Source organism: Haliaeetus leucocephalus, unplaced genomic scaffold (assembly GCF_000737465.1).
Source record: "Haliaeetus leucocephalus isolate CR32 unplaced genomic scaffold, Haliaeetus_leucocephalus-4.0 Scaffold406, whole genome shotgun sequence".
Taxonomy (NCBI): Eukaryota; Metazoa; Chordata; class Aves; order Accipitriformes; family Accipitridae; genus Haliaeetus; species Haliaeetus leucocephalus.
The window spans coordinates 5,585,757-5,601,936 of record NW_010972842.1 but is presented as its reverse complement, the minus strand read 5'-3'; the positions used below and the strand labels follow the sequence as shown (position 1 = coordinate 5,601,936).

Genomic DNA, 16,180 nt, shown 5'->3' with positions numbered 1-16,180 from the left:
AAGCAGTGGAGCAGAAGACAGTCCTCAAAGAAAATGTTGCAACTACTGAATCAGTAAGACTGCTGCATAAGACATGAAGTATAATATGAAGTCATTAAATGTTTAGTGTAAGCCAGAATCTACTTTTAAGTCAAGTTATCTATTACCTATTATCTTGTTCCAAAAAGTTCTAACTCCCCCTTCCACCCCCCCCAAATACCATAAGCCAAGGTAAACTAATTTAGCTAGCAGCCTAATACAATGGGTCTTCTGAACTAAAGATTTCACAGACAAGTCCTTGCCTGGAGTTGTAGACAGGTATAACGAATCTACCACAATGACCTATTATAAGGAAAGTGTAATTTCATATATGAATAAACAAGTTGCTCTAGTAGTTCGTGTGAATACCTGAGAGGTTCAATGTTCTGGCAGAGATTTTATTTATTTATTTATTAAAAGAAAAAAACATGTGCTAATGAATATGATTAGAACTCTGCTTATCAATCTCTCTGAAAAACAAGACCATTTTCTTTGGGTGACTGCCATATTTATTTCCCTCCACACATGTTTTTTAATGAAGAATGAGGTTCTTGTATGGTGTCCCTTAAGACCTGTCAAATATTGCAACAGAACAGCAGACTTACGTACATTTTTAACACCATCTCATAAATCCCTTTGGCTAAGTTTCTCTTCTATAACCAAGACAAAGATCAGTTTACATTACAAGAAAGTTTAAATCGAAAGCCTAAAGACCTCCCACAATATAATACGCTGTTTTAAATGAGTATAAAATATTTAAACAGGTTCACTGTTTCATTCATTAGAGAATACATATGGGGCAGGGCGGCAGGGATGGAAGAAGAAACAAGCTACCCCCTGTAATTCCAAGGTGATTGCACAATGACAATGTAAAGATAACTGCCTTGGCCTGTGACACATCTGAACCCTCAATATTAAGTCCTGCTTTATTGAGAGAAGAGTCAGTGACCCTTAACTTCTACCTGGAGACTCTCTCATCAATGGTTTTGTTTAAAATAACCATTCTTGCCAAAGAACAATTTTCTTCTTAATGTACAATCTTCACACCACTCCTCTAGAACATCCTGTCATCACATACTGCACCTGCAAGGGGTGAATCACCAAATGGAAGAGTAGTTCAAGGAGAGATCACAAAGCCACAATTGCTGGGCTTCTATCCCCCACTCTGCTACCAACTGTCTCCATGGTCTTCAGTAAACACAATCTCACTGTGAAGGTTTATGCATCTACAAAAACAGTTACCCTAAAGAGGTAACTTTAAGTTTAATGTTCAGAAAGGCACGTAAAATTTTCAGAGGACAGGCATGCCATTGATTTAAAGGATTTCCAAAACAAAATAAAAGAACTGACTAATTAATCTTAGTTGTTCACAGATCACTACTTGTTTAAAATTAAGTTTCAACATTTTGCCAGACAGTTTTCTTTCATTTCTAGCATCAAAATTACTTTTTTATTATTCTATTTATTATAAAATATTTCCTGTGCCCACCACAGATAAGCAGATGTGTTTTATATACACAAATGCATTAGTATTAAGACTGGACTAAGACTTCCTAATTTTACACAGGACATGAAAAAAAACCCACCAACAACCACCAATAAACAAAAGAACACATGTAGTAGCAGCAAGTTTCCTTTACTAACAAAGGAAAACTTACTCATATCAACAACTTTAGAGGAGATATTCAAAATGTCCTACGTGAGCCACTTCCCAGGAGTCTATATTATATGAACCAACATTACTACTAATGCAGAGTACTTTGTCTACAAATATGGCAATCCTTATTTTACAAAAATCTGGACCTCAGATAATTTTAAGGATCAAATTTAATGCATGTATAGCTGGGATTTACAAGTGCGTCATTTTGTAATTTCTCTTTGAAGATGAGTCTTACCCATCTTAAGTTGCCAAGTTTTGCATATTTCACATCTTATGAACTCAGTTTGGCTAGAAAAAAAAGAATGAAGTAATGCTCTGTGCACTCAAAAGGATTAAAATTTGGTATGACTAAAGTGAACAGCAGCTAACAATCTTCTAAAGCAGTTCTCACTGAAAAGTTCATGTGACTTTATAAAAATGAACTTGTATGCAAAATCCGTTGCTATGAGGGCCCATGCAGAAGTACTGTAAAATTTGAGTTCTGCAACATATAACACCATAGTTCCCTGCAAGTTTTCAAAAACTAACATGCATAAAATAATGTGTTTTGAATAAGTGAGTTTGATATATCATTAAAGACAAGTAGTTACACAGCCCTAGAAGTGATCAACATCAGTAAAAGATAAATGTACAGAGAAGTCATATGTTATTTGATCTCTACTCCTCTCATAATTTCCAAGTTTCAAAATTCTCATAGCATCAGCGACCAAGACATTAAGACCGTCATCACGGGCGCAGAAAATTCTCTGTTCTCCAAACTAACATATTCTGCTTTGATGTACAATTCTTTGTACATGCCGACTAGGCTTGAACGAAGAGGCACTTCAAACCAAACTATGACTGCAAGGTTACACAATCCACATCAGTTCCTGCAGTTCAGAAATCCAGCAAGAATCCCTTAGGTCAGAACAGGAGAAAAAGGGCTGGGAACTCATTTTGAAATCTATGCCCAGCACATCCTCTGAATTACCTTATTTTTTACATATAAAAAATGATGCTACCCTAAAGGAGTCATGGTCAGGATGAAAGCTGTTCACTGAGCATAGTATAAAACAGGGCTAACAACTCTCAAGAACTGAGCGGTCCAGGAAAGAGCAGAAGGATCAGTAACACTCTGCTCAATAGTAGACTATTGGCAACTGGCAGCTGCTTGGAAACTGGAGCATAACTCCATAAGAAGAAAGAAGGCAAGAAAAAAAGACAGCTAAGCCAAGCGGTAGAACCTCAACAATCCCCTCGTCACTCATGGAGAATTAATTGCTGGTGGTCAACGACCACATCACAGCTCAAGCCACAGCTATGCAACTGCTAAATAAGCATGCACTTCCTATTCTTCAGGAAAAGACAAGCTGCTTAAAAACAAAAAGAAAAAAAATAAACCCCCCACACTCCAAAAAACTTAACAGCTGATTTCTTCAACATAGGAAAGTTTTGCCCCCCAAAATTCTGCATCATTGAAGGATTTTTGATATTCCAGATAAGCAGCTTCTTTTACTTTGGGAGAATCTTGAGTAATGTTTTTCAGCACTCCAAAGAAAGATAGGGGAACAAAATTGGAAAGAGTAGGAAATCAGAAACTACTTTTTAACAGTTAAGTTGCCATAATCAAAGCAGGAAAATGTGAATGATTAATGCTTAAGAGGAAATGATAAACATAATATTGACAACTTCTTACAGCACATTTTTAGCTGCTGAATGAGTTTTTTAAAATACTCAAGAAAACTGATTATTTATGTCAATAAAAGAGCTATTCTTTTTAGAATTTATAGTCACTGTACTGACTATGAAAACCCATTAACTTTATAAGTCTCCTGAGTGTTTTTAGCTTCACAAATCTAGCTTTGTACTGTTTTAGCCATATTCGATGCAATTTTTTAAAAAGTACTTCTGGTTAAAGTAATCTTAAATCTCCTTCTACTACCTCAAAGAAAAAAAAAATATTTATATGTACTCCAGAAGAACTTACCCAAAATAACTTTCATCATATCCAAAGTGAAAGCATTTTCGCATATAATCACTTTTTAATCTCATGTTTTATAGTGCAAGTGTCTTTGAAATATAAAGTAATTAGTGTTTTCACCACAGGAGACAACAGATACCAAGTACTGTACTTCACTTTCCTCTGCTGAGATCCACTACATAGCTCAATAGTGAGCAGCGTGCAAAAAATAATAATTAAGTTTATTACAAAGCTTGTAATACTACAAGTGTTTAGCAGTCTGATCACAGGATTTTAGGTCCAAGGTTATTTACTATCCCTGTGCTCTTCTGTACAGTCAGACTTCTGACATGCTAATGCATATTTATATAATAAATCAGTAGGGCTTCATTCAATTGCAAATACATTCTCATACCCTCATCTGAACCAAGTATCTTCATGAAATTCTTCCATAGTGTTACTGCAGTTGTATAACAGTTACATATTCTGAAATATATAATAAAGACTCAGATGGGACCATCACCTACCTCACAACACATTTTTAAAGCCTTCAACAAAACGAGCTGACATTTTATCCTCACATTTTAAACGGAAGAAATCAGGATGCATTTAAGACAATCTTTTTGACCACTGGGTGCCACTCTTGTTCTGTGTAAAATACACGGCCTGGCACTAACTCAGTCTTCTCAGTCTTTTTTTTTTTTTTTTTTTTCCCCCAGCTTTGAACAACTGATTCTTTTACTACTTTTCAAAACCCTTTACTGTTGCTTCTAGCCCCAAGAACACAATTTTAAGAGAAGTCTAATGCACACAAACCCTTATGGTATATGAACGATTTTTTATGGTGAAGTTATGTAATAACCTACTTACACTACATCTAAATCATCACATTCAAAGGAATAGATATCTCCCTGCAACTGTGTAGCACTGTATTGCCATCGCTTCTAGCAGCTTCATATTGTGTTTGCAAGGCCTCAAGATTGAGGCTTTGCAACTGTCTGAGCTTTTCCCCGACCTGCCTGAAGTCTTGTTTTTTAACTTGGTGCAGGTTTAAAAGCAATTTTTCTAACTGACCAGGTGTCTATAGCTAAATTGGTTTACTGTTGTTGATTTTTGTATAGTACAACCATAGTTTTATATAGATAGCAATAAGGAGTTATTCTATGTAGAATAAGGTATTTATGACTAACACCCTGAGATGCAGTATTCAGAAATACAGGCCTGGTGTAATAGCAGACACCCTGAGAAGTGGCAACACAGGATGTGGCATATAAAAGTACAGCATGAGATTACATTCTTAGATTAGACTGTTAATATTTCAGTAATACTAACAATTAATTCTTGTCTGAATATTTAAGGTGAGTTTCATCTTTGTCCATTAATTTTGAGTGTAACATTATCCTGTGCACTTTATTTATCATATCAAATAATCCCATATCAAACATCATTGCAGGCATATGTGTGTTCCAGCCCTACTGTTTAGTACTATTCCTTACATTTCATAGACAGGAACCCAAGGTACGGACCAAGAGGTGCTCGCAGAAATTAACATAATGCATGATAGAAAAATCTACTCATTAGTCCAGCTGAGAAAACAGGGAGGTCAGAACAAGGCTATGCTGAACTTCATAATCCCATTTATTCACCCCACCAACCTTTAAAGTGGCACAGGTATCTTTCCACTGTATTGTCACCCCAAGGTACTGCAGTCACAGAAGCAAGTATTAGACCAAAGAATTCTCTGAAGTTATATAAAAAGTGGGACTGATCAGGGAGATGCACTAAATTACTTAACAGTCCCAGGCTAACAACCTAAAGATGCTACCATTATGCCTCTTATCCTTACTAAACAAATACTAAAATAGAGACTTTCACGTCATACCATTTATTTAATTTGTATTTCAAACAATATAACTAGAAACCACTTTTCTACTATCATCTTTTTTTCCAACAGATGTCCTTTCCCATATCCCTGCCATTTCACTGCTCTGCTCCACAAACTGGTTTCATAACAAACTAAAAATGCCCTAAGTAGTCCCAGCCTATGCATGGCACTACTACAAAGTCTTATAAAATACCTGTATTCAGGCTGCCGACTTATAGGATGATCATCCCTTGGCCATCTGTATCCTGATTCATCCTGCAAAACACACATGCAAAACAATTGTGTGACGTGTACCTCAACATCAGATGTCAGGTATAGTTAGCTGCCAAATAGTACTTATTTACTGCAAAACCAAAGCATTTAATGAGCTAAAAGAAAGTATTAATCATTCACAGCAAGGTTTCTCTCAGTTTATTCACTGTACCCCATTCCTCTTATTTTCTTCCTCTATCAATACTAAAGAAAGCAACTTTGCAATGCTGTACAAAACACAAAAACTAAAAAAAATTTCTGAACTATACATATAGGCCCTGGCTTAAAAAAAAAAAAAACCTCATTGAAATGTAAATTATCATCAATAGCTTGAAATTACAGAATTTCAAACAGCTGGGTTGGAGGAGGCAACAGCAATGACTTTCCAAAGGGACCATAAATTTTGTACTTCAGTGTAGCTACTGGGGGGGGGGGGGTAAGCATTCAACATCATGACAGAATTTAAATAAGTGAACAACTGTGCGAATTAGAAGGATAGGTAGACAACATTCAACAAGTTGCATGTGCAAGGATTTGTTAAATACAAAGATTTTGCAATCATTCTTCTATTCATCCAGATAACTTTGCACTGCATTACAGAAAGGACTTCTGGCCACTTTTGTTTTCCCAGTTCAGACTCTGAGCTTTCCACAGTGCTGGACAAGAGCTCTTGACTTCTAAGTCAACAGAGTAGCTAGCAACCATGAGAAGCAGCAAACGGGTACTACCATATAATCACAAGAGTCTCAGAAGCACAGTAACAGCAAAAAAGCACCAAGTATCAAAACCTGGATGTTTTTTCTACTCATTCTTTTTCAATTTTTGAGAACAGCAGTAACATCAACGCTCTCTCTGAAATAATATTTTAGCTGTTCAGTATTCAAGCATTAATGAGCAAGTAAACATCATAAACATGTGAGAAGAATCACCTTACGTACACCTCGGTGTGGAGGGCCACTTCTTCGTTCATGGGCAAAACTGCGACCCTCTTCATAGTCTCTGTATTCAGTGTGACTGTAATCATCATACCTACTATAATTCCCATCCCCAGGTCTTTCAAGCAGCGGTGGTTTCTTGGGCACAATGTTTACTACTCTATGGTAATCATCCTAAAAGACAACACAAACAAAATCATATTGCTTTTAACAGCTGGAAACCTATAGTAAATACACAAAAATAAAAACAAGAAGTTATTTCTAAATATGGGACTATAATAATCTTAAAAGCTGAAATAGCACAGGGGAGCAACAAACATTAAAAATCATGCCAGTCTGATGGTGGAATAACTTACTAAATCTAAACGGACACCATTCAGATGCAATCCTTAGGCATTACAAGATTAATTAGAGGGAAAATTTTCAACATGGTTTAAGTTTCTTTTGAAAGTTTAAAGCAGTAGCATTAGCTACCTTCTAAGCATCAGCTACTTTTTTTTACACATTAGCTACATGTGTTTCTCAGAGACTTTTATGTTAACTTAGGAACGCAGTAAAGAAAGTTACTCCTGTAATGCCTGTAAAACACAGAGCCCATTTGAAAACACTGTCAATTTTCTTAATTTCCATAACATCCTCCAGACTATGGAGATTACAGTGAAGACAGTCTTTGCTTAATAATCTGAACAGATAAGCACCTCCTCAATACAACACAGTAGGTGATCTGAGTATTCAAGTGACAGAGTTTTAACACTTGGTTTTTCTTATAATGCAAGTTTTGGATAGCTTTTTGCTAGAATGCAAAATTAATTTATTGTATTTCCTTCAAATAAAATGTCATGCACCATTTACCAATTACAGAAATCCTTTGTTTATTAAGCACAAATTGCACAGTTGCAAAGGATACAAATTCAATTTTCTAGAACTAAGTATTATATCAGTCAACTGCAAATAAAAAGCAAACAAAAACATGAATGCAAGACCTTGTATTTTAAGTCTTCTTCCTTTAGCAAGTTATTTTTTCTATGGGCCTTAAAAACACAGGCTATAAATGCAGAGATTTGAGTTAGCATGTGCAGGTTGGAGGCAGGGAAAGATACTCAAACTAGTTTTTGTAACAGCAGCAGAAGTCAGAATTTAATGCATTTTTTGTAAAAAAAACCAACAACATTAAATTCACAAACTGCTAAATATTGTCATGCAAAAAAAGTTAGTTCTGATTTCAGAGACCACCCAACAAATTCACTAGAGGGCAATCCAAAGCCAGCCTACAGCCATACTGATGCAAAGTAGAGACTACATACACATCCATACAAGGACACAATGCTTGATCTACCCTTACCTCATTGAACATCCTTAACGTGTATATATTTTTTTATTTTTTTTTTAGTTTGGTGTCTTACAAAGAAGATGTGCTCTGAAGCTAAAATAAAACTGCTCCATGCTTCAGCCTCACCCAGAAGTCCCTATCGCATAACTATATTGACATACAGAAGGATAGTTACATGAAAGCTCAAGGTGTACCCACTTCGGGTTAACTGTGCCAAGTGCTTGCAACTTTATGTTGTTTACCAGGATCTGAAAGCATGTGTTTTCACTATGCTCTATACTTGATATATAATTAGCACCCAGTTTAGATTAGGACAAGCATTTTGCTCTCTCAAACAAGAGATACTTCATTCTGTATCATTGGCATGTTTCAGTTCCAACATAGTAACCTACCAGCAAATGCTAAGATTGTTCATAGATTGAATAAATTAATTCCATGTTACTTGTCTAGTCAAAATTAAGTCAGACCTCTACACGTGGACACAGATACAATGGCACAGGCTTACAAGGGCAGAAACTGCCTGCCAACTATCTTGAATCACCAGAGCTGTACGAGAAGCTTCATAACCATCTTTCAGCAAGGCAGAGAGACACCAGATCTTGGTTTGTCTATCAATCTAGTTAATTCTTGCATCAAAATAAGTGCATCACATCTTTTAAATTGTAAAGTAAATTTTCATAATGCATATGTTCCCTGGTCAGCTTGAAAGACTAAAAGAATTTAGGAATGCCACTGTTGCAATGGTTAAATTAAATTAATGTGTTAGTCAAGTCAAACATTGATTAAAAAAAATAAAAATCTTGAAAATACATTCTGCCTTTCCTCATGTCTTATTGCTCATAAATATTTTGCAGAAGCAGCTAAATACCCTGTGCAAACTTATCTGATTTCCAGTTTGCTGAAAATGCAGAAATTTTGTTGTTGCCTGTAAAGAGAGTTAAAAACGTCACAGAGCAACCAAACACTAATACATTACGCAATAGAGAAGACTACATAACTTGGTAACAAGTTACCAGCACTGGTACGCTTCCAAAACAATAAGCTGAAAATATGATAGAGGGAACCCAGAAAGTATGCTAAACCAGCTATGCTATTATTCCAACATTTAAAAGAAAAGCCAGATAACAGGCACAGGTACCTGAAATTTTATTTTGCCAAATGTACACTGCACAGCATGTAAACAGAAATATCAAAAAGTATTCTTAAAGTTGTATTTAAGGCATAATAGCTCAAAAAGACAAAACTACAACCTGTTTTCTTTCTTCTTTAGAGACATCGGACCCAGGAGGAAAACCAAAAAAATTACCCAACTCTTTGGCACAGAGATTTTTCTAAAAGCATTCTAAAGTTATTCTACAGCAGAGTAAGCATAGCTTCTGCATTTGCTTTTACAAGCATAGCATACAGTAGAAGTCTCCATGCTTACAAAGAAGATTTCCATTGAAACTCTTCTTGATAAGCATTTCCCTTACAAGACTCCAAAACACAATTTAGCAAAGATGTATTTTCAACATTTGTTACAAACATTTCCTTCTATACTTTAAGCATCATAGCAAAAAACTGCATCGGTGACAAGAACAATAAAGAAAATAGTCATTTTACCACCTCAAATCACTTCAAAGATGTATTAACATTAAAAAAAAAAGTCTGGGAAAAAATACAACACGGTATGGCCTTTGGTTCTCCAGACGTTATTAAAAATCCTGTGTTGAATTACACAAAGAATTACCCCCCAAAAAAAATCAATTTATCAAAATACAAATATTCTTAAACACTTTCAATAGTTTTGAAAAAAAATTACAAGATTTAATTTTGTAGGCATCCTATTATCTCTGTGCAGATGCACTTGCTAGACTATTGGCTTAAATGAATGAGAAAAGAATGGAACTTGGGGTATACTAGGAACATAAATATGTACATAAATCCAGCCCTTATGGAACAAGTCATGGCATAAAGGTATAACAGTATAACGCTAAGGAGACATACTATACACTTACATCAGGATGAATCCTTGGAGGGAGACGTTCTCTTGGAACTCTTTCATAGTCATATCGCCCTTCAGACCACATTTCATCTCTTCGATATGCCACTAAAGACAATGAAAATCCAATTAGCCAAAACCAGACTCATTATGAATAGACGAAAGGATAACAAGCATAGAAATAAAGGTTCCTGGACTTCTCCCACTATAATGTATTATGCACAAGCCCTCTACATACACTTTTTTTTAATTAGCCCTTTCAAAAGTAAGTCTATCTAGTTATAGAAAGTAATTAATGAACTTAAAGCAAAAATAACTCACAGTAAGTGCAAGAACAACTGAACAAATGGAAATTAGTGCAGTATTATCAATATAATTACAGGACTTAAGGATACTATAAACAGCTCTATTGAAATATATGCACATTGCAAATACCAGCTGTGCATATAAATTCATACACACATACCTTATAGCAATTTGATATTGCTCTGCTAAAAATAGAGGACTTTTTTTTAAAAAAAGAGTTCAACTCCTATTTATTAGATTGAAGAATTTCTACTTTTTTATATCATATATAATAACTTTGAATTATTTCATCCTCTCAACCACCTGGAAAGAGGTTAAAACACAACACATCATTCAGTTAGTACAAAGCTCCATGTTTTGAATACATGAATGAAATGCATTCTTCATGTACAGATTTTTCCCGGTTTGAATTGGTAGCCAGCAGAACACAAAAAATTGCTCCTTCCAAAGAAAGGTGACTTTCAAAGTCAAAATTACTAACTAAATACAGGTGGAAGTAAACCATCAGCACAAGAGATTCTAGTCATGCTATGTTAGACAACACAAACTTGAGGGGCTGAAACCTTTCTGATGGTTATAAAGGTGACAAATTATATACTATATTTCATTGAAAATAGGTAAGAAATTTCTAGAATTTTATTTTTCAAAGTTTCCCTTCACAATGGTAGCTCTAGCTATGAAAAATAATCAATAAGAAAAAGAAACAGCAGGACATATTCAGAAGGAGAAATACGTAACATCTAATTCCACAAAATAGAAACTTTTAACTGGAAATAGACTTACAAGGCTATATAAAAATATTAATTATTATAGATGTTAAGAAACAATAAGACTAAAGGGTATACTAACTGTAAACAGAGGCAGCACTAAGTCAGATACATATTTTTGTGAAAAACAACAAACACTCTCATACTTACTTTTCCGTCAGTTTTAGCAACTCTGCTTCGGAAGACCCATTCAATTACCTACCAAAAAAAAAGAAACTGAAGTTAGGAAAAAGTGCATATATATATATATATATGTATATATATTCATAAGTACATTTTTTCTTTTAAGTAAACCAGACATTTAAAATCTAAGTCTTTCGACTGCCCATCCCCAAGACTTGTCTGAATTAGTAGAGTAATTCACTACACTCGATTAAGAAAGAATATTAACTACTCAGCTGAATTCACAATATCAAAAAACTTCCTGTGACAAATTATTACAGATACAACACTTTCCTAATAAATTCCAGAGTTTTCTTTCCCTTTTATCACTTTTTACTCACTATCTCAGCTTTTCTTCCATTTGTTAGCAACAGCTTTTGGAAACTACTGTAACTGCTTTCTTAAAAACACTCAGAAAAGTATTAAATATATTCACTTAACTTACATTTATTTCAGTGTCTTTCAATATCATTAAGTAGAGAAAAATAAGACTCACTTGCATGTGATGAGAGGTTAATGAAAAGTTTGATTTAACAAATGTTTTTCCTTTGGTAATAGATAGTAAATCCTGACGAAGTAGCTCCTTCCTCAACTGTTAATAAGCCTGTACGTTCAGATTTTGACCCTACCATTGGTACAAACAAACCAGAGTACCTTCTTAAAACTCTGTTCCATTTTATGACAGACTTGACCTTAAGTACGTTCCATAACCAAGACACAGGACTAGTCTGATGTAGCCACGGATTATAAATCAAAAGCTGACTAAATCAACGGGAGTTTGGTAGGTCCTGGTTTTGGTAAGGGCAAGAGCTAGAGCGTCTGCTGTCCTGCTCTTTCTCAAAACACTTTGCCGCTGGTTCCCCACACCCAGCCCTTGCCCCAAGGTGGACCATTCCCTCCGTCCATACCCGCTGATGGCCAGAGAGCACCTGAGCCTCCCACGGCGCCTGCGCGTCCGCAGCCCACCCACCCACCCACCCGCCTCGCACATCCGCACAGACTTTGGTACCTGATGGCGAGCCTCACTGGGTTTTTAGACCAACAGCAAATACTAGAAGCTGGATTCAGATAAGGTTCTCCAGTGGGGGTTTTTTTGCATATTGACAAATACAGTAGGGTCCACGCCCTGCTGCCTGCAGCAGTTACTGAAACTGTTAACTGAACACAGGGTTCAAAAAGCTACGCACTGCAGGCTGAAGCTAAGGGCAAGCTTAGACACCACGCTGCTCTCTGTCAGTCATGCCACATCCAACATCCCATCACAAATCACTGGCAGCAGGCACCGACATTCATGTACACGCTCTGTTATATTATCAGGCAGAAAGGCTTATAAAAATGGGAGTGTTTTTTATCATTGTCGATGGACCTCACTCCCACTAGCAAGAATATCACCAGTATTTTGACAAAACAAAAACACAAGCTGGAGAAAAGGTAGAGATATACTATCACAAAAGTCAACAGACTGAAGAAAAAAAAAATACACAACTGTATCAGACAAGAAGTACGGAGGTGGAAGAAAAATCTCAGAAGTGAAGAATATTTTGTATTTAGTGGAATGAAATGAAGAAAATTAATCAGACAGAATTAACCATCGAGTACATTGCTCAAAATGCTGGTAAGGAAAACCAATATGGGGAGACCGATTTCACACAGAAGACTAACAAGACAAATTTTAGCTGGGACCAATGAGATAAAGTAAGGATGCATTTGAAAATACCAGACAAAAAAACCCCAATGTTTAAAGAGAGGAAAATGCATTTCCCAGCATCTTGAGCACATTTCATCTGTTTCTACAGAAAAAAAAAAATTTGCATTTCTTAGATAATGTGACCTAACACAGCTTTAGTAACAACCATGAAGAGACTAAACTCTTAGGATCAATATGAGAGAATTCTTTTTAATGGAATCTAAGAGATCAAACCTCAAGATTACTATGCTGCATTCAGATTCACCTGTTCTCTCAGTACAAAGCTACTCTAAAACAAAGATCAAAAAAACCAATCTATTTTTGTTTCACACCTAATGCCATTGTCACTCATATTGACTATTTTCTATTAGCATAGACAGCAAAGGTAGTTGATATTTCTTTAGTATCATGGCATATAATCACTTGCTATATTAATTTAAACAACCTCTTCCTATTTTTGATCAGAGGTGACTGTTTTCCCCTAAAGCAAGGTCTTAATTTTCTCAACTAAAGACACTTCAGCATAGGCAGAAGCCATTCTATTAGTGCAGCACAAGCTGCTTCACTGCGGCCAGCTGCCAAGAACAGCTTTGCTCCGATTATCACAGCGCTATGTCTCGCTCTATGCTAGTATAACTGATGTAATACAAAAAGAGTTTCTTCATCAAGTAGATTACATGGGTCACTTAAACTTTAGATTTTTTGTACAACTGGGTTTTCTTTATCAATCAATCATTAAATTTTTTTCTTTGTAAATAACATATCCTAAAAAAATCTCTGACATATTTGCAAAAGCACTCCAGTATTCTGCAATATTTTGTGCACAATTCTTGTCTTACTCGAGACACTTACTTGAGACATCAATTTTCATCAGGGCTAGAAATACCTACTTCTCCAGGATTTGTAATTTTCCAGTGTGTGCTATCAACCTTCTGCAGAATCTACATTTTTGTTTCAAAAACACACAGCTTTCTAATCCAGATGGCTACATCTTGCCATATGTGAACAAAGCATAAAACCAATGGTGTGCTGTAAATGCAGAGGCAAGCAGCTGCAGTATCTCTGATGCTACTGTTATATATCTGGTTTTATACTGTTACTTTGACAAACAGCAGAGATTGACAAATGTGGGCCAGTTACATCTCTCCTCCACTTTGGAAAGCTCTCACAAAAAGCTTAGATGCTTTTGTATGAGTAAGACCTAGGAGAGATGCTTAGAGAATTGTAACTTATTAGAAATATCGTGGCCAATTTTGCAAAAATTGCTGCTTTGAGGATGGACATAGAGACAGACAGAAAACATTGCTTTTTCTTCCAACAATTAGAATCTGTATTTGATAGTGCTTCAAAGATATCCCAGTATCTCTTACCTAGACAGGAGGCAAGACAGACAAAACGGGGGGGGGTGGGGGGTGTGTGTGTAACTTTCTCCTCCTCCCCCCATACTTGGGACAGGTAGAAAACACTGAATAGACATAGTCCTCTATTGATAAGATGAAAAAGCAGAAGTGTAAGAGCACCACAACAGTACATAAAATACTGTGAGGGAGGCATTGAGGGAAAAAAACAGGGATACAACGAGAATCCATCTCTTCCTAATACCAAATATTAGGCTATACAATTTTCAAAAGCAATTGGAAGCATGACTGCAACAAGTCTAGGCATATTCAACCTAGATACAAAATAACCTGAAGGAAGATGCTTTCTTCCAATCTTTCCTGACCTTTCACAATAATTTTGACTTAAAATAAGAGAAAGAAAAAAGAAAAAAAAATATTTAAAAAAGCACTGACCACAAAAGTCAAATTAACTCTGACCTCAAAAGGGAAAAAAAAACAGAAATGTGTAAGCTGAATACAATTATTAATAGCAGCATCATTCTAATGAGGATTTACGATCCCAATGGTTCAGTTTTCTTACCACGCCATTCTAATACATCACTGGGCGCAAGAGAAATGGAGGCAATGTATTGGGGGTTATATTAATACAATGACTGATGTATTAGCAAATATCTTTGCCTGAACACCTGCAGTTACCAATGGCCCATCCCTCATCAGTGTCAATGCTGCAAAAAGAATATTCTACCAGGCTGCGATGGGGCTGCTACGCTAGCAACGTCAATGCAAACAACTGTATGGATCAGCGCCTCCACCGTGACTTTCCATCTTGCAGCACAAACGTTTTGACAACAAAATATGTCAGCTCACCATACGGTTGCCGCAACAGGTCAAAACTGCAGTGCTTTCAACATTTACACTTGAAAGCGCCAACCAACTCTGAATATTTCACCCAGGGCAAATCGCTCTATCGAAGCCTACTTGTTGCTTGCACAGGTTCTGTGGGTTTCCACACCTTTTTGTGTACTTCTGACAAAGACTTTGCTCCCTCGAAGTCCCAGACGTGTCAGATAAAGAATTGCAATAAGACTATCTGCGAAAACTCTAATGCATGGTAAAGAGCCTACTTAAGGAGTATGAGTGAGAACAAAGAACGACGAAGAGCCGACTTAAAGTGTTTAGATGCTGATAAAGACTTTAAATATATTACGGGACACCCCATTGTTCAGCTAAGCATACAGATTTACGCTAGTACTTCTAACGAGATCAGCTAAGTGACACACCCGAGCCTTATTTATCCCTCCAGAAAGGTAAGGACACCGATGCTGCACCACCATACCCACGGGACGCCTCACGGACAGCGTCTACAAGGGGATTCATGCAGCCTCCAGCCACCCACTGCTAGTTACTGAAGCTTAAAATCGCTCTCAGAGGCACGCACGAGGAGTAACGTCCCCCCCCTCCAGAACAAAAAGCACAAACTAAGCTGAAAAGTCAAAACCTCCTGTCACGCGCGGGTTTTAAGAAGGGCTGGAAGGCACGGTTTACAAAAGCCGCCCTCACCGCCCGCCCGGAGGGGCCTCCCCTCTCCTCCCGCCAGCCTCCAGTCACCCTAACTTCTGAGGAACCCGGGGAAGCAAAAGGATCCCGTCCCGCAGGGAGGAGAGGAGAGAAAAGGAAAGGGCTGCCCGCCGCCGCTCACCCACCTCCCCCTCTCGCTCCCGCGGCCAGCGCCTCACCGCCTCCCGCCGCTTCCGGCGCTCGTTTAGACGTCACCGGAAAACGCCCGCCTCCCTCCCACCGTCCTCCACCGTCTATTGGCCGCCAACCACGCCGGTCGTCCGTGCGTTAGCGGAAGAGCGCCGGCCTTCCTGGGCCTGTTCGTCCCGTCCCGCCGGGGCCTGCGCGCCGTCCGCTGCCG

The 16,180-nt window shown here is 37.2% G+C and overlaps 1 protein-coding gene across 7 annotated transcripts in view; it reads right to left on the bottom strand.

Moving 5' to 3' along the window:
* PPHLN1 (periphilin 1) overlaps window positions 1-16,008 on the bottom strand; it is a 72,759-nt gene extending 56,751 nt beyond the window's left edge. For 3 of the 7 annotated variants that reach the window (XM_010574061.1, XM_010574064.1, XM_010574067.1), the window contains exons 1-5: window positions 15,966-16,008; window positions 11,224-11,271; window positions 10,017-10,108; window positions 6,684-6,863; window positions 5,696-5,757 (exon numbers count right to left, since the gene is read on the bottom strand). In XM_010574061.1, the coding sequence (XP_010572363.1) occupies window positions 5,696-5,757; window positions 6,684-6,863; window positions 10,017-10,108; window position 11,224 (335 nt within the window). In that variant the 5' untranslated portion in view covers window positions 11,225-11,271; window positions 15,966-16,008. Of the gene's footprint in view, window positions 1-5,695; window positions 5,758-6,683; window positions 6,864-10,016; window positions 10,109-11,223; window positions 11,272-12,244; window positions 12,761-15,965 lie in introns of those variants that run through there. The other 4 variants (XM_010574063.1, XM_010574065.1, XM_010574062.1 and 1 more) reach the window with 3 other exon arrangements.
* Between the last annotated feature and the right edge of the window lie 172 nt (window positions 16,009-16,180).